Consider the following 23,687-nt stretch of genomic DNA (forward strand, 5'->3'; position numbering starts at 1 on the left):
GTCCCACTTACTTCTTTTAAAGCTTGGAGGGCAGGGCAGCTGAGTGGCTCAGTCGGTTAAGCCTTCGGACTCTTGGTTTCAGCTGGGGTCATGATCTCAGGGTCGTGGGATCGAGCCTTGAGTGGGGCTTTGCTCTCAGAGTCTGCTTGGAATTCTCTCTCTGCCCCTCCCCCTGTGTGTCCTCTCTCTCTTTCTCAAATAAATTAATAAAATCTTTAAAAATAATAATAATAATAAAATAAAGCAGGGAGGGTATGGTGGCTTTGGGAATATGAGCCTAACTGAGGGGTCAGGGTACTGCAGGTGATGATGTAATGCAGGCACAGGAAGGCACACGGCTTAGCAGGGCAGACAGACTTTATTAGTGATATCAGTACAGCAGAGGTGCTCATGGAACAGGGGGGAGGGGACCCATGCCTGAACCAGTCCCCTCCTGCCCCTGCCGGACCCTACCAAGATGGGGCCTGGCCTAGACCAGTTCCTCCTGCTCCACCTGAAATGTGGGGGTGGAGAGCCAGGGGCTGGCTTTGCTTCTAGCTCCCCTTATCAATCCAGTATTGTCACTTCCTTGCAGGGATTAGGTCTCTCTCTCCCCAGCCCCTAAGCAGGGAACCCCAGCTACTGGGGAGGGGCCACTTTGGTGGGCGGGGGGGTGGGGTGGTGGTGAGGCCTAACAATAGCCTCCAGGGCCCCTCCCTGCCCCATACCCTTGAGTTCCCTGGGACCCAACGCAAGCAGGTGGAAGGAGAACTGAGGGCTTCAGGGGGTATGGGCCCCCAGGCGTTTGGGCTTGAGGGAACCCCACAACGACTGAACGCCCCTGCGGACAGTCCACCCTACACGCCGGGCAACAGACTCAGCAGGGGGTGCTGGGAGGCAGGAGGTGGAGGCCTGGGAGCGTGCATCCAGACACTTCTGGTAGCGGAGCTGTAAAGAGGCAGGTGGGGCAGTCACTCTCCAGCCTGCCCCCTGTGAGGTGGGCGTCATCACACCACCACCCTACCCACTTACCATGCACGCAGCCTGCACGGCCTCTGAGAGGCTGGCAGCATTGGGCTCACACCAGAACATGTGGCAGCAGAAGGAGGCTGGGCCGGCAGCCATGATGAATGCAAATGTGTGGACATCTCTGCCCACGGCCAGGAAGGAGAGGAAACGCACCCGACATTCCCCCAGCACTGCTTCCGTCTGGAGGGATGGAACCCGGTTAGAAAGGAACTGCCCAACCCTCTCTTCCACGGGGCACATCCACCTTACTGGCAGCTCTTCCTCAACCACCCCAGGCTCCCCTCCATGGCAAAGCACAGCCATGCCTTCTCCCACCCCAGTCTTTACCTGCTGATGCAAGATGGTAAGGGTAGCAGGAGCCACACTGACATGACTTGGAGTCCACTGCTCACGGCTACTGGAGGACAGGACTGACTCCAGGGCCCCATTTATCACATCCACTCCTGGAAGATAAGGACACAAATATGACACCACTAGGAGTGGGGAGAGGATACCCCAGGGCCTTTGCTCCATCCCCACTTCACCAGTCTACAGTGCTGTATAAAGCTGCACAGGTATCCCTTCCTTGGTGCCCTCCTCCTTGGCTTCAGTGATTTAGCACTTTTCTGGTTTCTTCTATATTAAATCCTAGGCTTAGCTTTCTTCACCTGACTCAGCCTCTTCCTTCAACCTTCAAAATGAACTGATCCCCACCTAAGCTCTGACCTCCCCTTATCTTGGCTCTCAGTGTTCACCCACGTTCAGACATTTACTGCATCGTACCACAAGAACTCCCAAATCAGCACGTATTAGCCACTCTTCTCCCAAGACAACCTTTGTTTTGTTCTATATTCACTTGAGGTATGTTGACTTGTGTGTGTGGCAGTGCATGCCAGTCATTACAGTGCACAATCCCATGCATACCTCACAACAATCAATTGATTCTTTTATCACCATTTTACAGATAAGGAAATTGAAGTTTACAGTTCCCCTGCTCCTTCTCTTTTTTTCTATTTTCAGAATTAGAAGGACTGTCAAATCTTAGTTGGATTCAGTAAATTTCTGTAATTTCTATAATGTGCTAAAAGGACAGTTGTAGCTTTTAGATCAATCAACATCCCCCTGTAAAAGGGTGGCTTCCTATACCTCAAACTGCTATTAAATACTTCACTCTTGGTTGCACTTGGCCGAGAACCAAGGCAGAAGCAACAAATGGCATGGCAGAGGCATGGGTTCTGGTCCCTGCACTTCTCATGAATGTGTGATCTACTGTCTTTACCTTCACAGCTAAGAGGTTAGAAGAAACTGCCGATGCAAAGACATGCAGCTCTGTGGTCCATTCCTGGGCCCTCTCGCCCCTTTCAGGGCCTCTGGGCTCCCAGAGGAGCAGACCACATGGACCCTTTGTGGGCAGAGGACAAGGAAGAGGACAAATAACTTCCTCAAAAGCCCTCCCTCATCTTGGCCTTGCTCATCTTACCTTTGGCTGGATCAAGGCCCAATTCCCCTCGCAAGCATGCAAGTCCTCCAAAAACTGGCCTCATCTGAGCTGTCAAGCCTCATATTGTATTGCTCCCTGAGCTTCAAATGATTTATGTAGCATTTATTAATACCTAATCTTGGTAAATGCCCTGCTAGGCAGATGGGGAATACAAAGTAAGAAGAGTATGCCCTCAAGGGACACAGGCAGTAACTGTGGAAAAAGCCTCTGTCTGGAGTGCCCTTTCCCTCTAGACTATGTGAGAAACTCCTAATTTTCCTCCTTCAGGGTTCACCCAGGCCCCACCCAGGAAGCCTTCCCTGCTGCAGGGCAGAGGGGGGAATGTTGCTGGGACAACTGGGACAACTTGGGACATCCCAAGGACAGAAGGCATGTTTATTTCATCGATGTGTCCCCAGTCCCAGCACAGGGCTTATCTACTTAAGGAATTCCAGACACTTGAGCAAGACACCCTCAAGGCAATACTGGCCAATGCGTTCCAAACTTGTATAACCAAGTAAGCTAGGAGTCCACAGATGGGTGAAAACACGGGCAGTTCCTGAGTGGGTCTGGTCCGATTGGCAAGGGCTGTGGTGTGTTTGACATTTATGCCAGTCAGTGGAAAATCTCAAGGACCGTAAGTGTGGACAAGATATCAAAGTCAAACCATTTAATAAGCTCATAGGGCGTGGGGGTGGCGCTTGGCCTTGGAGCATGGATCAGTACAGAGGTGGGGAATGTAGTGGAACACTGTGGCCTAGAAACAATCTGCCATATTTGGTGACAACTCGGGATTAAAAACTTACCCTGACCCCTAGCCCTGCACTCCGAATCCCCCTTACTCTACTATGCATTTTTTTCCCCATATCAATTGTTGCCTTCCAACATACTATGTAATTTCATTATTGTCTGTCTCTCCTGACTAGAATGTCAGCTACCTGAAGGCAAGAATCTGTCAGTTTTGTTCATTAATGTGTACCAAGAACCTAGAATAGTGCCTTGCACAGAGCAGGCATCCAATAGTCACTTGTTGAATAAATGAATGATTTATGAATGAATCAATATTGCAGCCTCATGAGGAGCCAATGTTAAACTCCTGGAGGTTAAAAAGGGAAGATGAGACAAAGTAGTAAATAACTTTAAAGACTCAATAGAGCAGACCCGTCGAGGTAACGGGCAGCAGAGGGGCAGTCAAGGATCACAGACAGTTGTTTCATTATAGTGAGAACCTACATGAGGTGGTGGGTTGACAGGGGAGTAGGGGTAATAACTAGAAGAGGCAACACGGGTTTGGAAGTTGAGGATGAAAGGAGAAAGAAATGAAGCAAAGGCGTCGAGGTCAGCCAAGCTTCCTTCCTGCTCCCTAAGCATGATTTTCTCACCCCCAGCTCCATGTCTCTGGCCCTGCGTTGAATCCAACTGGAGTACTAACTCCCCTCTGCAAATCCAGGCCATCTTTCTAACCCCAGCTCAATCCCCACCCTTTCTAAGATGGGTTCCCTTATAGGATTTAAAGTGCTGGTCATTAAAGTCAGCATGGTTTGAGGGGAAAAGCAGACAATTAAAGATGACCGGGGTTTGAGTCCTAGGCCTACCATCTCCTAGTCATGTCATTTGAGGCAGGTCTCATTCATTGTTGCATTTGTCTGTTCATTTATCCAGACACCAAACAGTTGAGCTCTTCCTAAGTATCTTTTGATGTGATATCTGACCACTTCTTGAAGTGGCCTCTTTTGTGCCTCCCCCTCTCTCTCCTTCTGCTCTCACAATCCTTATAATTTCTCCATCCATTAAGTGCTAGAAAGTCTAAAAGCTAGGCCTAGCCTCATTTCTCTTTTCACTGTGGGCTGCCACACTCATGGTTTTGATTACTTCTATAACCCAATAGTGCCACACTTTAATCTGTAACCCAATCCGCTCCTCTGTGAATCCAACTGCTAACCCAAGTTTGTCACTCAGCTTCCCCATCAAACTTGGCATGTCTGAAACTGAACTCCAATCTCCATACCAAAACTGACTTCTTCCAGTGTCTGCGTGTCACCATCCGTTAATTCCCAAAGCCAGGAAGTCAGGAGTCAGCCTGAATACCTCCATCTCTCCTCCCACAGTCAGTGAATCACCAAGACCTGTTGATTTTAATTATCTAAACACCTCTTGAATCTGCACACTCTTCTTCAGCTCCACCATATTCCGTGATACTCTTCTTATCGGCCATGGCTACTCAAAGATCCTCCGAATTGATTCCTCACACCCACCTCCACCTGCTAAACATCTTTCTCCATGGTACAGCCAAAGCCAGCTTTTACAAAATTCAAATCTGATTATGCCAAGTGCTTTCCTGAAAACTCAACTATAGCTCCTTGCTGCTCTCAGGATGAAGAACCAACGGTTAATGTGGCCTCTGACATCATATAAGGTGTGAGTGCCACCCAGCTCCCAGCCTCTTCTGGCCCCAGTGGCCTTCTCTCAATGTCTTTGAAGTACCAAAGTACCTTCCACTAGGGTCCTCTTCTACCCTGTTCACCCCTGCCTGGAGAGTTCTTCCCCTGCTTTATTCCTATCTCCATCTCGTTTATCCCATTAGCTCCCACCTCATTTTTTTTTTTTATCTCAGTTCAAATGTCACTTTCTCAAGAAAGTCTTTTTCCAACATAGTTTTATAGCACCTTGCTACTTTCTTTCAGTGAATAACTCAGTTAATAATTAGACATTTATTATTAATATGATTATTTGACTAACTCCTTTTTTGTTTTTGTTTTTTTGCTGTTTTTTTCTGCTGTAACCTTCTGTAACCTCCACGAAAGCTGTGGCCATTGTTCTCCCAAGACCCAGCCCAAGGTGGGCTTCATAGGAATTCGTTAAGTGAATGAGCAAACAAATAATGTACTGTGAAAGCACTGGAAATATAAGAGACAACCAGACAGGCTCTACTCAGTTTCCTTATCTACAAAATGGGTATTACCATAATCCCAACCTGACAGGACTGTCAAGACTTAAATGACATATAAGGAAGTACTTCGCAAGCAATAAAGCATGTCACGGCTATGCTCACGGCTTCCTCTCTGGATGCTCACAGCCTATCTATCATCCTTAGCACTGCAGTACCAAACCCAGCTCCCAGCTGCTACCTGGTATTTACAGTCATCTCGGACCTGCCTCCCAAACCAATCAAAGCTTCTCCATGGGATGCAATAGTGCATCTCCCGATGTGCCTGGTTCACCGGTTCAAACTCAGTGAAGGCAAGCCAACTGCTACTTACAGGCGGAACACAGAGTGCAGATGGGACAGAGGTACAACAAGCTGGGATGCATTTTAAAGGGCAGAGTGAAGTCAAGCAAGAAGAAGGTCTGGTAAAAAAAGGCATTGGGGGCAGAGGGTGGGCATTGCCTTGGTATCAAGGTGGTGGTCCCTGGGTGAAGAAGAATGCACATACCAACAGGTTTAGCAACAGGCACATTCCCCAGATAATAGACTTGGAACTTTTGTACCAACTCATTCTTAGGTGCTGGAAATTCCACTGTGGGAAAGAAAAGAGGGATCAGTCGTGGTGGCAGACCTTGCTCACTCTCAGTCCCCACCACCAGGGCATAAGCTGGATATGCACCCAGCCAAGGCCCTACCTCCCCCCCTTCCCCATTTCCCTTTGACTTATTTGATCCAAAGAATTTAGTCTCCATGTGCCCATGTCCACGTAGTAGTTTGTGCCTCCTCCTGAGTCACTTCACCTTTGCTGACAAAGCTGAGCTGGACCTGGCAGGGTTGTGGCACTGACCTTGGAAAGGGACATCCACCAGTTTAGAGTGGTCCAGGGAGAGTCCATTTACCAAGCAGCGGGCATTACGCCTTTCAGCCATGATCTGAGGAGAGGAGGGCAGGAGCAAGGGAGAGTCTGTTAGGTCTTCGTTGCCCTGGAGTCCCCCACCCCCACTCAATGACCCCACCCACATCCTTGTAGAGCAAATGGCAGCTAGTCCAGGGAGCAGAGGGGGCCGTGCCTTAGAGCAGATCTCATGCAGGCTGGTGGCGATGTTCTTGGCAGGTGCCTCACAGCGAAACACGTGGCACTTGAGCATCTGGGTCAGCTTATCGCGAGCTACGTAGGCAAAGTCCCTGTTGGGGGAGGGGCACCTCAGTGTCTCCCAGTGCCATCCAGTGTGAGGTGTCATCCCTAACCCACCCAAGCCCTCCCTGTCCTTTGCGACTCCTTCAGGGCTCCTGCCCTCGGGCTGGTGTCCTGTGGGTGCCGCCTTCTGGCTGGGGCATAGACAGGCAAGCATGCCGAGGTGGGGGAAGATGGGCGAGCACAGCGGGCAGGAAAGGGCAGGGCAGAATAGGGGAACTTCGGTGCTTTGAGGCATCTGGTCCAGGTGTGGGAAGAGAAACGGTCAAGGTAAATTAGACATAAGTACCTCTCTCTGGGTCCAGCAGCACAAGAGAGGCAAAGAATAGAGTTAGGAAGGAGGGCCCCCACTCTGACTGCTGGATGCACCCCCACCCGAGGATCCCCAGCCCATCTCCCACCTTCCACTGTCCCGCCCGACGCCCCAGACGCGGATGCTGACGATGGGCTGGGCATGCAGTAGGGCCTGACTCTGCGGTTCCACCAGCTTTAGTGTCTCATCTTCCAGCTGTAGCAGCAGGTCCTTTCCCTGTGGGCCCAGGAAGCAGGCACTCAGTGGAGCCCCAGCTGGGGAGGTGGCCGATCTCTGCCACCTCCAGCTCAGGGGAGGTCAGCCACAGCTCTGGGCCCCTGGCCCTGGTGTGAGACCACCCGCCCTGCAGGCCTCACTCTACTCGAGTCACGTCTGTCATCTCTTACATGATCTGGTTTTACATGATCTGGTCACTGCTAGAAACCATCTCCCCAGGCCACCACCTGGGATTGCACACCCATCTCACCGGGCTGTCACTTGCGGGGGTTGTCACCTCCCTCCCCCAGTCATCGCTTGGGCAACCCAGCTCTCTCACGCTCTCTCTCTCTCACAGCTTCCTTCCCTTTCCACTGAACCACACCCGCCAGCTGAGCCCTCACCTCCCCCCAGCCCCCAGACATGGGGTCGTGCAGATTGTTTTTGTGGTAGGAGAGCTGCCGGATGCAGTTGTTGACAGCCACGCTGCTGCGTCCAGGAGCCAGCTCCTCCTCGGTCATCTCCACCCAGCCTAGGGAGCGCACGGCGAAACACTGCCAGACACAGAAGAGGGGGTGGGAGGTACAACCGGAGGACCCCCCCAACACAGGATGCTCTCTGCTAAGAGCAGAGGAGTTTCTGACTCAGAACATGGCAGTTGGGAGGGTGTTCTGAGCTAAGACTGAAAAGCTCCCCAAACAGGATATGGTTGGTGGGAGGGGGATGGTCTGAGATGAGACCCCTGCCAGTACAAGAAAGCATCTGAGCCAAGCCTGGAGAGACCCCCTGCCAAGGTGCTGGATTGGCTGAGTTAGACTCTGACATGCTTCTGGCTCAGACACAGGGATCTGTGCTAAGACTGGAAGAGCTCCTAACTCAGGACCTGGAGAGCTTCCTGAGACCAGAGATGCCCCCCCAGAACATGACACAGGGGGTCTCCTGCACACAGAGGAGCCCCAACCTGGGGAACAGGCATTGGTCTTGAACAAACCTTGATCCCTGGGTTGGCATTCCGTGGGGGCAGCTTCTCCTCCTCTTGGGGTAATGGCTCTGGGCTGGAGGAAGATGGTAACACTTGGTACAGATCCCTGAACATGAAGCTGTCCTATGGTCCCTCCCAGAGAGATCCATTCCCCTGCCAGCACACTCTATCATGCCTTCCCACTCACCTGAGACTCTGAGCTGGGAAGGGCAATGTCCCCTCCTCAGGGTCCTTCAGTCCCAAATCCATAGGAGCCTCCTCACTGGGTTCATCCTTGGGAAAGGGAGAGAGGAGTCAGGGCCAAAATGGTGTCCCTTCTCCCCCTCACCCATTGTGAAGCAGGTCCCCTCACCTTCCAAAATTCTCCATCCTCAAAGCCTTCTCTGTGGGCAAAGCCTGTCCAAGTGAGCTAGGAAGAGGGATGGGAGTGATAAGTGGGTGGCTCGTCTGGCTCCAGCAGCACCACCCCTCCACCCTTGGACAAAAGACAATAGGCCTGTGAGCTCACCTGAGACTCCTCTTGGGGGCTGCTCCCCTGTGAGGGAGAGGCCCGGCCCGGGGGCTCCCACTGGGTGGTCCCTGTTGGGATGTGCCAGTAGTAGGTCCCTGAGGTATCCTGGACCCTCATCCATCCAGCCGGCAGGTCGGAATCCGTCTCGAAGGCGTTGGGGTTCCAGAAGGAATCTGCTGGGTAGGGGGACTGATGAGGGTCTGCCCACCCAACAAGCAGACAATAGGTACTGATGCCCAGTCCTCTTGAGGAGACCCCATGGTGAAGAGGAAGAGATGGGGGAAGGCCCCAACACAAGGTTCCTGCTTCCTCCTAGAGCTTGCAGTCTGGAGTCACAACATGGGGGACCACCAGCCGGGGACACGACTCAGGTCTCCTCCTGGACCCTGCTCCTGGCTAATGTGCCCACATAGAAGGAAGGAGGGAGGCAGAGAGAAGGGAAGGAGACTGGGTGACCCTAACTGACCTCCTGTCATGGATATCCATCTCTCAAGTACACGGACTTATCAGCAACTCCTGCGCACATGTGTGCATTAGGATACACAACACATACAAGCCCTACTACGATCCTGTGCAGCCATCACACAAAAAATACCAGCAGAGACGGCAGGTATCACAGTCAGATGCACACACATGAGCAAGGGCAAACACACACACGCACTCCAACTCCAGCCATAGCCTAAGGCAGACACCACACGCAGAGGTATGCACACACACAGTTGTATGTATCAGCTCCCATCACACGTGTGCAGAAGCCACACCCACAACAACCCCCCACAAATGTGTGGGTACCACCCAGACAGTGAATGCACACTCAGTCAACCTCTGCCACATGTGTGCAGATACCACAGACACTCATACCCTAACCCCTGGCACACACAGATGCAGGCAAACATTCTCTGCACATGTACACATACCTGTGACATACACCCCTCTTTTTCTAGCAGAGCCACACCACTCCAGCTCCATAAGCCAGCTTCTGCCTCCTCTGCCTCTCCTCCCCACCCAGCCCCAGCCCACATCAAGCCCAGACTCGGGCTACCCCTCACCTGGGCTGCTGTCCTGCAGGATGATGGCCAGGAAGAAGTCCTGGGAGAACATGGCGCTGGTTCCCAGCCCCTCCTGCCTCCACCCTCCCTCCTCACAGCCCCTCCAGCCCAGCCAGCTGGGCTCACAGCCTGGTGCTGGGCTGCAGAGAAAAGCTCATACCGCCCCCTTCTCACCAGGGCAGAGCGCCTGCCAGGCAAGATCCTCCCCCACCTGGCGCTCACTAAGGAGGGGCCAGGACCACCATGGGAGGGGACCTCCTTTGCGTGGGGATGGAGGGTCCTCATAAGACCCCAGCCCTTCCTGCTCACATCTCTTCTTTCTAATCCTGGCTCCCCTCCCCCAATCCTGAATCTCCATCCCACCCCACAACAGGCACCACAGCACCACAGTCAAACCTAGTCTTAGGGACACCAGGAAGCTCAGCGCCTTGGGAATACCTCAGCCACCTGGGGCTCTGCAAAGCCTGGAGCTCTCAGCACAAAAAGGGTGTGGCTTCAGGGCTCCCAGGGATCCCTCCCCTGCCCAGAACCTGTCCTGCAGTTTGAGCCCCAAAGTGGGCCTTGAGGGCTGGGCCCCAGCAAGCTTGAGGATGGGCTTAGGGCTTCCCAGAACAGCCCCCCTCACCTGCCAGGGCCCAGCTAGGCTGCAGCGTCTCCTCGGCAACCGCAGCACCAGGCCGGCTGGGAGCGCCCAGACTGCTGACGTGCTTCCCGTTACCAGGGAAACGAGGAATCCTGACTGGTCCAAGAGGCAGCACTGAGGATATAGGCAGTCCCCAGACCCAGGCTGCTGGGCAACCAGGCACAGGGGTGCCGGGAGCAGGTGTGGTTACCCAAGGTGGCTGCACACCTGATGGGAGAGTTATTTCAGCAAGATGTCTTACCACCCTGTTTGCAAATGAGGTGGGCCCACAGAGGAGGGGCTCTTCTTGCCTGTCCAGCCTTCTAGGTAGCCATTACCACCTCGTCTCCCTCCACCCTCCCCTTTCCTCACGCCCCAGGGACTTAGAATGTCCACTCTTTCCCAGGGACCCTCTATCACCTTCAGGGCTCTCCTGTCAAATCTTCCGGGAACACGGGCACCGAGGGCAACCGTGCCCTCCACGGCCACACCCTTCTTCATGAAGGATCATACACCTCTTGAATCTGGGGACCAATTCATCTTCTGACTGAGTCACGAACACCAATCCATCTGCCATCCCTGTTAGCCTGTACCTTCCTGCTTCGAAGAGCGTCATCCTTCCGATCTGTCCTGGAGGGGCCGCTCTCCTCCTCTCTCCCCAACCATCTGGGAGGCCCTTCTGGAGCCTGGCATATCTCCCTCCAAGCAGAGCCCCACTCAGGCCTTTGCCGCCGCATGCACACATTTATTCCAGAATGGACATCTCCCCTCTTGCGTCAACTCATTCAGAAGCTCACACATGGATTTAAAGGTTTGTGTATCATTCTTTCATCCATCCACGCATGTCTTCATGGTGAAACCGATGTAGTCATTTGCTCGGGAGTCAGTGAGTCACGTAATGCTCTCTCCTCTTCTCCATTCCCATGTCACTACAGGAGTCCAAGCTACTACCTGCAATTTTTCCCTGGATTGCTGCAACAGCCTCACAGGTGGGCTCCCTCCTCCAGCCTAGTCTCCTCCAATCTGGACTGCACATTACAGCCCACATGACTGTTCGAAAATACTGAACTATTCTCCACTTTAATACTCTTAATTGTTTTCTCTTGCCCTCAGGATAGAACCCAAACTCCTCCCTGGGTTTGTGTGCTGTTCTCAGCCCTTAACCTCTGCCTCTCAGCCTTATCTCTGATCACCCTCCACCCCTTGTCTCTCTCTTCCTGCGTGGCATGCCCCTCATCCTCTCCAAGCCCAGCCTCCCTTCCTCACTCTTCACTGGACTCCTCCTTCAGGGATACATGTAAAGATCATGCCTTAAAACTGACCCACCCCCTCTCCCGCATCACACACACAGGCAGGGCTGGGTCACCCTGCTGCACCTTCCCCATCCCAGTGCTCACCATGCTGATCAGAGCGCTGCCCATCTATCTCTGTCTCCCCCACTAGACTGTAAGTGCCATGAGGACAGGAACCTCTGTCCCCTATAGTATGCCTTCTCAGCATTTAGGACAAGACCTGGCACCAAGTATGAACCCAACACAGGTAGTTAAGTTCATTCACTCATTCACTTATTCATTCATTCATTCATTCATTCAGGCACTTATTCAATCAAAAACTTTGTGGAGATCCTAGGCTGGGAAGGGGAAAATAATTTTGCTCAATTCTACTCTGTTCCTACATGAGCCCAGACTTTCTCCGTGGCCTTCAGGATCATGGCACCACAATTACAAAGGAGTAAGCAGTGACTGGACCCCTTCCCCAGGCTGACGCCACACCACTCCCTCCACTTTCCAGAGTCTCCACCAGAGCTTGATCCTTGGCCATCCCCTCTCACTGAGGTCGATCCCCATGCCCAGCAGGCCCTTTCCACTTCTTCAGCAGTTCCAGCCTCCTTCTCCCAGGAGGCTCACAGGTGCAGCTACTGCACTGACCATCCCAGCAGCCTCTGAGCAATCACGCCCTCCAGTATTTGGCCTCTGACTCAAACCTCCAGCCCCCCAAGCTAGGGCAGAGTCTGTAAACTAGCAACCGATAAACCAATATGAGACTCAGACTTTGTATGGCCTGCATGGTGCTTTTTCAAAAAACAGAGTTGGTTGTTAATATCTAGAAATTGAGATATTTCACATCAGTGTCAGTTTTCAGTTTACACTGAAAAGTGTCATGAACTGGCTCCATTGCCACTACATTTCCCCTCACCCAACCCTATAAACAGAGTGAAGCAGCAGCTGCTCCCTTCAAAGGAGGTCCAAGCAATGACCATGGAAAGTCACTAACATCACAGAAAAGAGAGGCAATCAGACTTTGCCTTTGTTGGAAGCACTCGATATCACCTATGAGGTGTCCTTGCAAAAGCAAAATACCAAAAAAACTCTCAAATCCAAATCTGATCAAGTCTCTGGAACACACTACCAAATTTGCAGGAAATCTAGGGGAAGAGACACCTGCTCAATGGCACCACAGGGACAGAGTCTGCAAATTCAGACCACAGAAAACCCAGGCCAAATAACACTGTGTCACCAATTTAAAACAACAACAACCCGCAAGCAGAAATAAAGAGAGACAGAGGGATGGAAGCATAACATACAGCTCAGAGAAACTTTGAGATACACGTCCATCATCAAAAGGTCTAGGACTACTTGATTATTGATTCAAAATAATCAAAACTTTTTAAATAGCAGAGTGGGGGATCATTTATTAAACAACTGGGAAATCGTAAACACTGGATATTTGACAATATTAAGGAATTACTGTTAAATTTTTGTATGCAATATAATGGTACTGGGGATTGTTTTAAGAGTCTTGTTTTCTAGAAATGCATGGGTGAACACTTATGGATTTGAATGTTTGCTTTAAAATTACCTAGGCTAGGGCCTGGAGTAGATCAGGGTATAGATGCAGCAAGATTAGTCATGTGCTAATAATTGCTGAAACTGCATCATGGGTAAACTGGGCTCACTATTCTAGTCTCTCCACTTTCGTAGATGTTTGAAAATGTCCATAATAAGTTTTTGGAAAAGGAAAGGGGATGATGCACTGCCCTTGGCTCCACGGCTCCATGAACTGCATGCTCCCCTGCAAAGGCTCCCCAATTTGGGGTTTGGTACGGTGCCTGTTGCCAGGGGCACAGCAGAGTCCTTCCGAGGCTCTACTTAGACTCCAATCCACAGAACTCCAGGCTTGTAGCTATGACCCATCATCTCTGTCCTCTGTTCCTCAACTCTGTCTGCATCTCTACATGACAGAGACTCAATTTATTTAAATGGGACACATTTAATGATCAGTCCTTGGAGTCCTAATACCTACTTTCTACTTTCTCCTCCTGTCCAACCCCACAAAGGATCTATTTATTCTTCCTTTATTTCCTAACCTTTAGTCAGTATTCTATTCCTGATACAAAGAATACAAAATGGTATCCTCGTAATGCCTTGAGTGGTGCTCTGCATACAAGCCCCGACCTCAGTCTTTCCAGGTAGACCTGCGTGGGGAGGTGCTGTTGCCTCCAAACCTGGCCTGGTAAAAGCTGGCTCACGTGCACGTGGCTCACTGTGCCACATGCACCAGTGCAGGGTAAGCAGGGCTAAGAACTCGGGTCTAGACACAGTTCCACTATGAACACAGAATGTCTGTGACTATGGGAAAGCTACTTAACCTCTCCAGGCTGACTTTTCACCATCTGTAGCACAGGCCCCATAATAGTATCAGACTCACAACATAATTATGAGGATTCAGTACAATAACGCTGAGCAGAGGGCAGTACCTTGAAAGTGCTCCCTAAATGCAACAAGTCCACCATCCATCAGCGTCCACAATGGATGGATCTATCAGTTTGTACAAACATTCTGAATATAGGAATAGTTTTGTTCAGGAAAACCCAGTTATGGCCTGCTGAGGACTGAGGACATGGGCTCTGTGGCTCATGCCCTGGCTGGCCCTGGCCTTGATTTGGAGAGGCCTGACCTCTGTCCTCTTGCCCTCCCATCTTCCCCATGTCAAGCTCCATAAGGTACCTGTGTCCTCCGGGGAGCCGTAGGAGGGGCTGCCCTGGGATAAGGTAGCCCAGCTTGAGTCCTCGTCACTGGCCGCACTGTTCCGCATGCCAAACAGGAGGCTGGCACTTTTGCTGTGATCTCGGGGACCGTCGGCAAGGGCCTGGGGCCTGGGGGGCACCTCCACACTCTCCGGGGGCTCAGGCAGCCCTTGGGGAGAAGACAAGTCCTCCTCCTCCTCCTCCTCGTCCTCTTCCTCATCATCCTCCTCGGCCTCCCCTGCCGCCTTCTCCTCTCCTTCATCCGGCCCCTGCTCTTGGGTGCTGATGATCAGGCCAGATCCTCGGAGCCCTCTGTTGGCCGCATTGTGGGCAGAGAGCTCCAGCTCAGAGTACAGGTGCATCAGGCCTTTGGGGCCCAAAGGTGCCATCTCAGGCTCCTGACTGGCCTCCTCTGCCAGGGTCAAGGTCACGTTGCGATTCTGGTCACGATGGGCTGTGGCAGCCCGCCGGAGCTGGTTCTGGCCCTCCTTTAGCCACTTGGCATTGGCAGGGCCTGGCTCAGGCCCACCCCCCTCCCCCATGGCACTGCGCAGGTCCTTGGGTCCCACAGCCGTGGCCTGCAGCTTGGAGTTGAGCAGCTGGTTGTGGGCAGCGTGCAGGGGCAGGGGTAGGCTCAGAGCGGGGCCTCCGTGGCTGTTGGCATTAATGGCCGACTGGCTCAGTGATGACGGAACAGACATGGCCTTGGCAGATCCTGTGGGTGAGGAGAGGAGACCGCGTTGAGCCTCCAGGTGGGAACAGCAGCACCCCTACATCTGCCTGAGGCTGTTCTCTATACCTCCTCGACTCCCTCATGCTCAGCAGACCAGCACCCACCAGTCTGTGTCCTGGGAGCTATTTTCCCAAGACAACGACTAGGCTTAACTCCTGTCCCCTCTCACCACCACCCACTCAACAACCATCTCCACCAAAGGCTAGAGCCAGGTCCACAGTCTCCCCTGGGCCCCAGTCCCCAGTCCTGAGCTTTCTGAGCCAGCACAGCCAGCCCCTGCTCTGCCCTCACTCCCAACGGCAGAGCCTCCACACAATGGCTCTCTGTGCGTCCCCACCCCCAGCTGATCCGACCAGGGCTTACTGTGCCAGGGACCCAGTTGCTGTGGGACTGGCTCATGTGCTCTGGACACTGGACACTGACTGCCCCCTTCCTCTTGTCACGCTGCTATCCACAGTGTCCCAGTGTGAGCTCCCCAGGCAGTATTCCTATCATCATCAATCACTGGGCTCAATCAGCCCTGAAGCCCAGCCTTACTAGGGACTGTGAGAATAGGAGAGAATGAGCAGCAGAACCATCTCTCAAGGGCATGGACCTGGGAAGGAAGGTCACAGAGGAAGGACCATCAGCTCCAACTCACAGCTCCTTTTGCTGCATGAAACTACACTTTGATGAGTGTTTCTATTAAGTACCTCACTTTGGGCACCACTCCATCTCCCAGACCCTATAATGCCCCATGTCTGGTGGCTCACTGCAGGGGCTTTTGACCTGTACCTTCCAGGCCTTCAGGTCTTGATCTGAACATCACCTTCTCAGTGAGGCTTTCCCTGACACCCTTTTAAAACTGCATGCCACCATGCCCTCTCTCAGCAACACCCAAACCTTCCCTGGTGCCTAGCACCATCTGTCAAGGTATTTACCAATATTATTATTACTATTTGTTTAATGATTGTCTCCTCATGACTATAATTTCAGTTCCATGGTGGAGGATTTTTTCTTTTTTTCAATGCCATATGCCTAGAGCTTAACACAGTAATGGCACAGAACGGGAATTCAATAAATATTTGTTGAAAGGCCCTCCTATCTCTTCCAGGCCTGATTTTAGCATTCCTCTGCCAGTTTCAGAAAACATACTTGGGCCACGTTACTGTGTCTCAACCACTGTTCGTGGTGGCCCAACCAAATCCCATCTGCCCTTCATGTGAGGGGATCTTCTGGTCCACAGTGACAGCCTCCCCCCACTTCCTGTCTCCTTGGACCCCTCTCACTAGAAGCCTTTGAGGATCACTTTCTCTGCCTACCTGTCCTTCCAGCCACATCACCCAGTGATCCCACCATCAAGGTCTCATTGCATCCTCCCTGTCTCTCCTACCTTCCATTTCTCTACCCCCCTCCCTCCCTGACCCCTCCTGTAAAATGCTTACTCCCTGGACCCTCACTGCCACCACATCGCCGGCCATTCTCCCCGACCAACCACTACCCAATTTTCCCTCATCCTGGCCCCCTTAGCTCCTGCTGTCCACTTCCCCCATGCCCTCCCTGAGTCCTCCCATAAGGCCTCCTTGACCCTTGTCCCCAGCACACAACTCTCCCTCACTGCCTGCCTCTCACTGCACACCTCTCTCTCTGACTCCCACTGCATGGTTCTTTTACCCCTATTTCTCACCTGAGAGTTCTCTCCCCACCCCAAAACCCCACTGAGGAGTTCTTTCTTCCCCTGACTCCCAGCCCTGGTTCTCTCTGCACCTCACTATAGCTCTCAGCCCTGAACACAGGTTGCCAGTGAGAAGCTTTAGGCTGCCTGTCTCTCAGGTGGAGTGCATGACGCCTTTCCATCCTGCCTCCCTCCCACCCTAGCACAATTCTGTGTGCACATCTGTGACATGCATTGAAAAAATGTTCCTGTCTGTGTGTCTGCTTCATATGGAACTGCTGGGGCACTTGGTGTGGCTCCACCTGGGCAATAAGCAAACTCATGGTCACGGGCATAAACGAGAAAAATAAACAGCTCTGCCACTACCTAGAACCACAGTAATCTTCCAAAAATGGAAACCAGATTGTGTCACTCCCCATTTGGAAAACTCAGATGGCTCACTGCTCCCTTCAGGATAAGGGCTGTGCACACTAGCAGGAGCCTCCTTGAGCAAATTCCTATGACCTCTCAGACCTCCTCCCCCTTCCCTGCCTCCTTCACACCTGACATTCCAGCCTCACAAAGGGTGGCAGATTCGAGAACATGTCACACCCTAATAGCTCTGGCTCTTTGTTTACAGTGCTCTCCCCGCCCCCCACCTGGAATCCTATCTCCCCATGTGAGAACCTCTGCTCATGTTTCAAAACTTGGCTCAGCAGCACAGCTCCGAAGCAGTGAGCCTTTCCTATTTAGTCCTCCCTCTTCATGCACAGGGGACCATTCCCTCCTCCATGTCTCACGATAGCCAGTGCCCCACTCCAACCAAACACCCAAGACTGTGTCTTACTCAACTTCACATTCCCATTACCAAGGAGCGTGCATTGTGCATGTGTCACAGCGTGGGCCCTCAGAAGGACCGAAGGAAGGATGGAGGGGACAGACATAGAGTAAGAGGAATTCGGAGGCTCAGAACTCAGAATCTGGAGGCTGGAGCAGACACCAAGATAAGCTTGTGTGGCCCTGTGGGCTGAAAGCAGGCAACGAGAGTGTTAGGGAGGGTGATGGAGAATGATGAAGGGTACCCAAGAAGGCAGGGCGTCCCAGAGCAGCGAGGACCAAGATCTGGAGAAAAGGAAGGGAGGGAGTTAGTGTAAGCCGACATGCTGGACCAAAGGCTGCTCCACGGTGGCATCTCCATGAGTGTCAGGATGGTGGGAGACCTGTGGCTGGCGAGCGCAGAGGATCATGGAGATGACGAGCCCTTCTCTGATGCAGCCAGGCTTATAGGTGAGGATAGGACCGACCTCCTTAGCACTTGGAGGTGTGATCTGGGAAAGACACACACACTATGAGGCTGGGGCGCTGAAGAGCCAGGTCATCTCCAGGACAGCCCTGTCCCCCTGGTCACCAGGGCAGAAGGTACTAGGGGAGAAATGAGGAAGTTCTGCTGTGAATAGCACTGAAGCCTAGGCACCTGGCTCAAGGCACTGTGTGGAGCCATCACCTAACTTATTGTGGTCAAAGGGTGACCAGCAGCCCAGTATCCTCAAAAAGAGGCACATTTTGGAGTTTGGTGTACCTGAAGCCTCTCAAAGGATGGAAAGAGCCACATGGATTCTGGCTCAAGGTAGGGAGCTGGGCGGAGCCCTCATGGAAAGGAGCTAAAAGAGTGGCCGCTAAGCCTGAAGGAGCTGCGGTGGGGGGCACATCCCACTCAAGGTCAAGCCTCCTGTAACCTTACAGCTTACTATTTGCAAGGCACTGTGCCAGGCATGGGGAAGAGTGATAAGTTATAAAGCAATGGTCCCTCCCCGGTGGAGCACAGAGATCAGCAGGGAAACCACCCCTTACTGTACAGAACAGTGCCAGTGTCTGGCCAGTCCCTGGCACCGATGAGTACTCCCTATTTGTTGAATAAATGATGGAGTACTGTGATGGGGAGCAATAAGGCACTACAGGGGTAAGAGTCTGTCTTCCTCTAGCCCAGACATCAGCAAAGAGCTGCTTGAGGAAAGGACTTTTTTTTTGTTTAAGTATTTATTTATTCATTTGACAGAGAGAGAGAGAGAGAGATCACAAGTAGACAGAGAGGCAGGAGGCGGGGGGGGGGGGTGTGTACGGGAAGCAGGCTCCCTGCTGAGCAGAGAGTCTGATGCGGCCTCAATAGTAGGACCCCTAGGCAGAGGCTCAACCCACTGAGCCACCCAGGCAAAGTCCAGGAAAGGACTTTTAAGTTGACACAAGAGCACAACTCTCCTGGGACCACCCCCTGCACCAGCCCTCGCTCCCAGAGGAAGACCTCCCAATCCTCCTTCACAGAGGAAACAGAAGCCACCAGTTGAGGGATGTCCTCAAACACAAACTTGCTGTCTTCAACACCTATCCCTTCATCCTTCTTCCTAAGACCAACTGCTTCATCTGTTACTTCCCTCCTTCCTTTCATGACTTTCCAGGAATTTTATACCACTGTTTATCCATTTTCTCTTCTATATAATCAACCTCTCCTTCTCAATGGGACCCACTATCTACCAACTTACATGCAGAATTTTTCTCTACTGACACTCCTCCAGTGCAACTAACTGCTCTCTCTCTCTCTCTCTCTCCCCACTGCCAGCTCAAGCAAACTTCTTGAAAAGACTTGTCTCTACTCACTGTTGTCACTTCCTCACCTTGCACTCACTGCTCAACCCTCTCCAATCCTGTTTCCACCCACAGTACGTCTCAGTAACAGCTCTTGCCAAGGTCAAAAGAACCCTATGTCATCTAATCCAACCCACACATAATCTTGGTTGTATTCTCAGCATCCCTCGATACCCTGCTTCTCATCCAACTTTCATCCATGGCTTCCTCATGCTACATCTCCCGGTTTTCTGCCTACACTCTAATTCCTGTCCGGTGGCTTCTTAGAACCCTCTGCTGGCTCACCTTCTTCTACCAGCTGTTACACAGTGGGATTTCTCATGGCTTATTCTTATGCCCTTTTCTCTTTCTCACCAAATATTCCATGTAAGTATTTATTTGTGTCCATAGCTTTGGGTGTCACCTCATTGGGCATATACTGCCCATTTCCAAATTTACATCTCCATTTCAGACCCCTCATCCAAGCTCCAGACATGTACATTCAATTTCCTACTCAACATCTCCACCAGGATGTCTCAAAGGCTTCTCAAATATGCCTGCTTATGTTTCTCTCTCCCACACCCTTACTGGTCCTCTTTCAGAATCCTGATTCATGGAGGGATATAACCACCTATCCTGTTGTGCAAATCAGAAGCAGGGGTACCATCCTTAACACTATCATCTCCCTCACCACCCCCTACGTTTAATCAATCCCCAGATACTGATAATGTTCTCTCCAAGGAAAATTTCTGGACTTCATCTACTCTCTGCATCCAATGTCATCACAATCCACACCAAGGACAAAGAACTTAAGGTCAAAATTATTAACGTGGCCTAAACTGTCCTGCTCGGTTTAAACTGGTCTCGGCCTTCCTCTCCATCTTCAGCCTCACTGGCCTTCTTTTGATTCCTCGAAGACCTCATGCTCTCTCCTTTCACAGTGTGTTCGCATGTGATTTTTCCCTTCTACCTGGAACCTCCTTCTGGTAACCCTCAGCCTAACTAACTCGAACTCAACCTTTACATCTGAGTTCAAATGTCACATTCTCAGAGAAATCTACCTCAGCTCTCTCTCTCTACCTCCCAGACCAGTTTAGCTTGTGCCCTTATGTATTCTCAAGGCACCATCCACTTCATGGTATTTATTACACTTGTCATTTTATTCTGATTCCCTCCTGGATTGTGGGACAAGATTGCAGTCTATTTTGTTCATAATTATATCTTCAGCGCATAACACTACCTGATATGTAAAAGGTGCTCAAAGTTTATTTGCTGAATGAATAAATAATTAGATCGCTGCAATTTTTTTTAAAAGATCACACTGTGTTGAGAGCATTTAATGGGAGGTAGGCAAGAGAATATATGCTATTAGAGCAATGAGGGGGAAAAAGAGTGTTGGCCTAGATTAAATCTGGTAGTAGTGAGGATGGAGTGAAATGAATGGATCTGAAAAATATTTAGGTAGCGGATGTGACAGAATTTGGTGACATTAGATGCAGAGGATGAGGGAGAGAGGTTAATCTAAAATGTTGCCCAGGAATCCAGCTTGGATAACTGATTGGAAAGTAGCCATTTCTGGGAGCTGTAGGAAGAACAGATTTGGAAGAAGGGTAGAGAGGGAACACATGGAAGGTAATTCAGCTTGGAATCTGTAGGTATGGAATTTCTCTTGATTCAATGGGGATGTCATGAGGGCAGCTGGATATGGAGTTCAGAAAAGAGGTCTGGGCCAGATACACACATTTAATAATCATCAGTGTAGATATAGATATAGATATATGAATCTGAAGACTTGGGAGGGAATAAAATACCAGAGGAGAAAGTACAGAGTAAAAGAACACAGCTCAGGACAGAACCAAGAGCCTTACCAACATCTAAAGGGAGGGGAAGGAGCTGGTAGCAAATGAGACCATGAAGGAGCAGACAATGCCGGACAAGAGAAACCAGAAAAATGCTTCCAGGAGAGTTAACGCACACCACTGCATATACTAAAAGGTTAAAGGGGAAACAGGAAAGTGTCCCTTGGAACCGGCCACATGGAGGTCTCCGGTGACCTTGGCTCCAGCAGTTTCGGTGGATGTCCGCGACAGAGACCAAATGAAGTGGTTTTGAGAATGAATGGGAAGTGGAGACATGGAGACAGCAAGTGTAGGCAAGGTTTTGGCTTTGAAAGAGTAGAGAGAGATGGGACTATGCTGGAGGGCTGGGAATGCAAGAAATGCACAGGCAGATGCAAAATAGGCTCGGAATAACCTCTGAATTGGCGGTAGCAAAACTACTCTTCATGAGTGCTGCTGCGAGTGCTAGGCCTCCTGTCTGAGCTGGGGACACAGCCGGCCCCAGGGCACACCCCTCGGTCGCTGAGGGCAACTGAATGCGGCTTGACAGATTGCAGGCCAGGGACCCTGCAGAAAACCGTAAAGGCTCTGGCCACTTCACCCCACGTCCCAATCCCAGCCCTAGACCTCCCCTCCCCCTCACCCCTCCCCCCATCGACCCCTCGCTGCGTGTACCCCATTCTCGCCCCTCTCCAGCCCCGAAGGACACGAGGTAAAGGTTGGGGAGGGGGCCTTGTGATGACCGAGGTAGAGCCTACAAGGGAGGGACAGGACGGCGGTCGGAATGCGCGCGGCGGGAGGACCGTCAGCGGGGATGGGGCCTGACCGGGGGGGACCCAGACCGAGGGACCAAAGGGAAGGGGCTGCAGGGTCCGCCGACTGCTAGGGCTCGGGATCCGACCTCCAGACCTGGGCCCGGGCAGGGGCAGCTCTTACCTGCGTGGGGAGGCCCCAGGCCCAGGTGGCGGAGGTGGCTCAGACTGCGGGGCTCCGGCTCCGCGGCGGCTTCTCCATCACAACATCCCCCGCCCTGGAGCGCGCGGGCCGCGGGGCCGCGCCCCGAGCGTCGGAGGCGCGCGCGGGGCTCGGGGGGTGGGGAGGTAGCGCGGAGAGGCGCCATTTTGGGCCGCGCGCGGCCACGGGCGCGCGAGCCCGTCGCGGGCGACACTTGCCGCAGCTTGCCTGGGGGCCTCACCCTGCGGGACCCTCGGGCCTCCGTGCACCCTACCGCCCAGCTGCCCCGGCCAGCCGCCAGCCCTGGGCCCGAGTCCCCGGGTCCCAGAGCTCTGCCCCTGCCTCCGTCGACCCCTGCCCATCCGGGCACCGCCCTCCGCGGCGAGGCCCCGGACTCACCGAGAGCGCCCCGCCGGGCCCTGGGTCCGCACCCCCGCGCGCGCCCCACCCACGAGGCTGGAGCGCTAGGGGCTGTGGCTGTGGCCGGGCGGCGGCCGCCTGGGGAGGGGCTCCGAGGAGGCAGCTGCTCCACTCTTGCGGCAGCAGTCCCTGACGTCCTGGTGGAGAGGCGATGAGGACACAGCGTCGGTAATAATAATAATAGATCGTATTTACTGACCAATTACACTATGCCGGGCTCCGTGTTAGGAGTTTTTCAGGCATTCATCCGCACATCAGACGTGTGAAGACGCCACTGTTATCCTTATTTTTCAGAGGCAGATGCTGAGATTCAGAAAGGCAGAGCGACTTGCCTGCAGTCACAAGTTAAGTGCTGAAATCAGACTGAAACCTAGACGTTTCTTAACACTCCAGCCCTGATGCCGAGGGTAAAGCTGTGACACCAAGGTCTCTTAACATATGTCTGATATAAAGCCTTCCCTGGTAGAAATTCGTAAGAAAGAAGGAAAAAGAGAGAATGTGGGCGAAAAGTGTGAAGGAAAGAACGGAGGGGCGCCTCGCTGTGCAGACTACTCCCTGGATTGTGGGGAAGTACTCAGTGGTCAGTGGCCAAGACGTCATCAAAGATATAAGGGGAAATGTTACCATCCAGAAACCTTCTCTTGGTTCATTCCTCTAAGGCAGAGGTTTCCATTTATTGTAAATGCTAACTGTGGAGCAACTGATTGGAGAAGCCCTCTAGGTACCTGAAACTAAAAGTGCCCAGATCTAAATTCATTATCTCATCCCTTTTATTGACCTTCTGAGAAGTTTTACTGGGGTGTGAAAGAACCTCCCCAACACACACACACACTCACACACACCAGTCTGGATGCAGGTACGCTTTGTCCATCCCAAAACCAGAAGCCTCAAGCTCATCCTTGACTACACTTCTGCCTAACTTGAGACGAACATAAATGTTTTAAGTGTAAGCTTACTTATTATGGAAAATTTCAAATATATACAAAAGGAAACTTAACAGTATAATGAACCTTTATATACCTGTCATTCAGTTTCAGTAATTATCAGCTCCTGGCCAAGAGTTTATTATGATTTGACAAACATCTATGATATAGGAACCATGTACCAGGCCCCAACCTAAACCTAAGGATCCAAAAATGAATCAAATTTAATTGTAACCCAACCTGAGGGATATAACATCTGACCTTGGTTCTTGAAAGATAA

General features: G+C 51.9%; 1 protein-coding gene across 7 annotated transcripts; it reads right to left on the reverse strand.

The window, feature by feature from the left end:
• Positions 1-339: 339 nt before the first annotated feature.
• On the reverse strand, positions 340-22,140 carry APBB1 (amyloid beta precursor protein binding family B member 1). 7 transcript variants are annotated; one of them, XM_044258718.1, is made up of 15 exons: positions 22,047-22,140; positions 14,268-15,002; positions 8,587-8,762; positions 8,431-8,487; positions 8,266-8,351; positions 8,088-8,151; positions 7,501-7,650; positions 6,990-7,117; positions 6,878-6,883; positions 6,464-6,578; positions 6,241-6,325; positions 5,902-5,985; positions 1,336-1,451; positions 1,012-1,188; positions 340-927 (listed from the first exon to the last, which is right to left on the reverse strand). In XM_044258718.1, the coding sequence occupies exons 2-15, from the start codon at positions 14,986-14,988 to the stop codon at positions 760-762; spliced, it is 2,133 nt and encodes a 710-aa protein (XP_044114653.1). In that variant the 5' UTR covers positions 14,989-15,002; positions 22,047-22,140; the 3' UTR covers positions 340-759. The 7 variants fall into 7 exon arrangements, with proteins under 7 accessions (XP_044114653.1, XP_044114652.1, XP_044114656.1 ...); XM_044258717.1 differs by having other exon boundaries at positions 8,587-8,765; XM_044258721.1 differs by lacking the exon at positions 6,878-6,883.
• Positions 22,141-23,687: the final 1,547 nt, after the last annotated feature.

This window comes from Neovison vison, chromosome 7, assembly GCF_020171115.1.
Source record: "Neovison vison isolate M4711 chromosome 7, ASM_NN_V1, whole genome shotgun sequence".
NCBI lineage: Eukaryota > Metazoa > Chordata > Mammalia > Carnivora > Mustelidae > Neogale > Neogale vison.

Coding starts and splice junctions, on each gene's coding strand:
- APBB1 (XM_044258717.1), bottom strand. CDS start 14,988: ATGTCTGTTCCGTCATCACTGAGCCAGTCGGCCATTAATGCCAACAGC. Junction 1,452..5,901: donor GCCTGTTGCTAAACCTGTTG/GTATGTGCATTC, acceptor CTTATCTTCCAG/GAGTGGATGTGATAAATGGG. Junction 1,189..1,335: donor TTACCATCTTGCATCAGCAG/GTAAAGACTGGG, acceptor CCATCCCTCCAG/ACGGAAGCAGTGCTGGGGGA.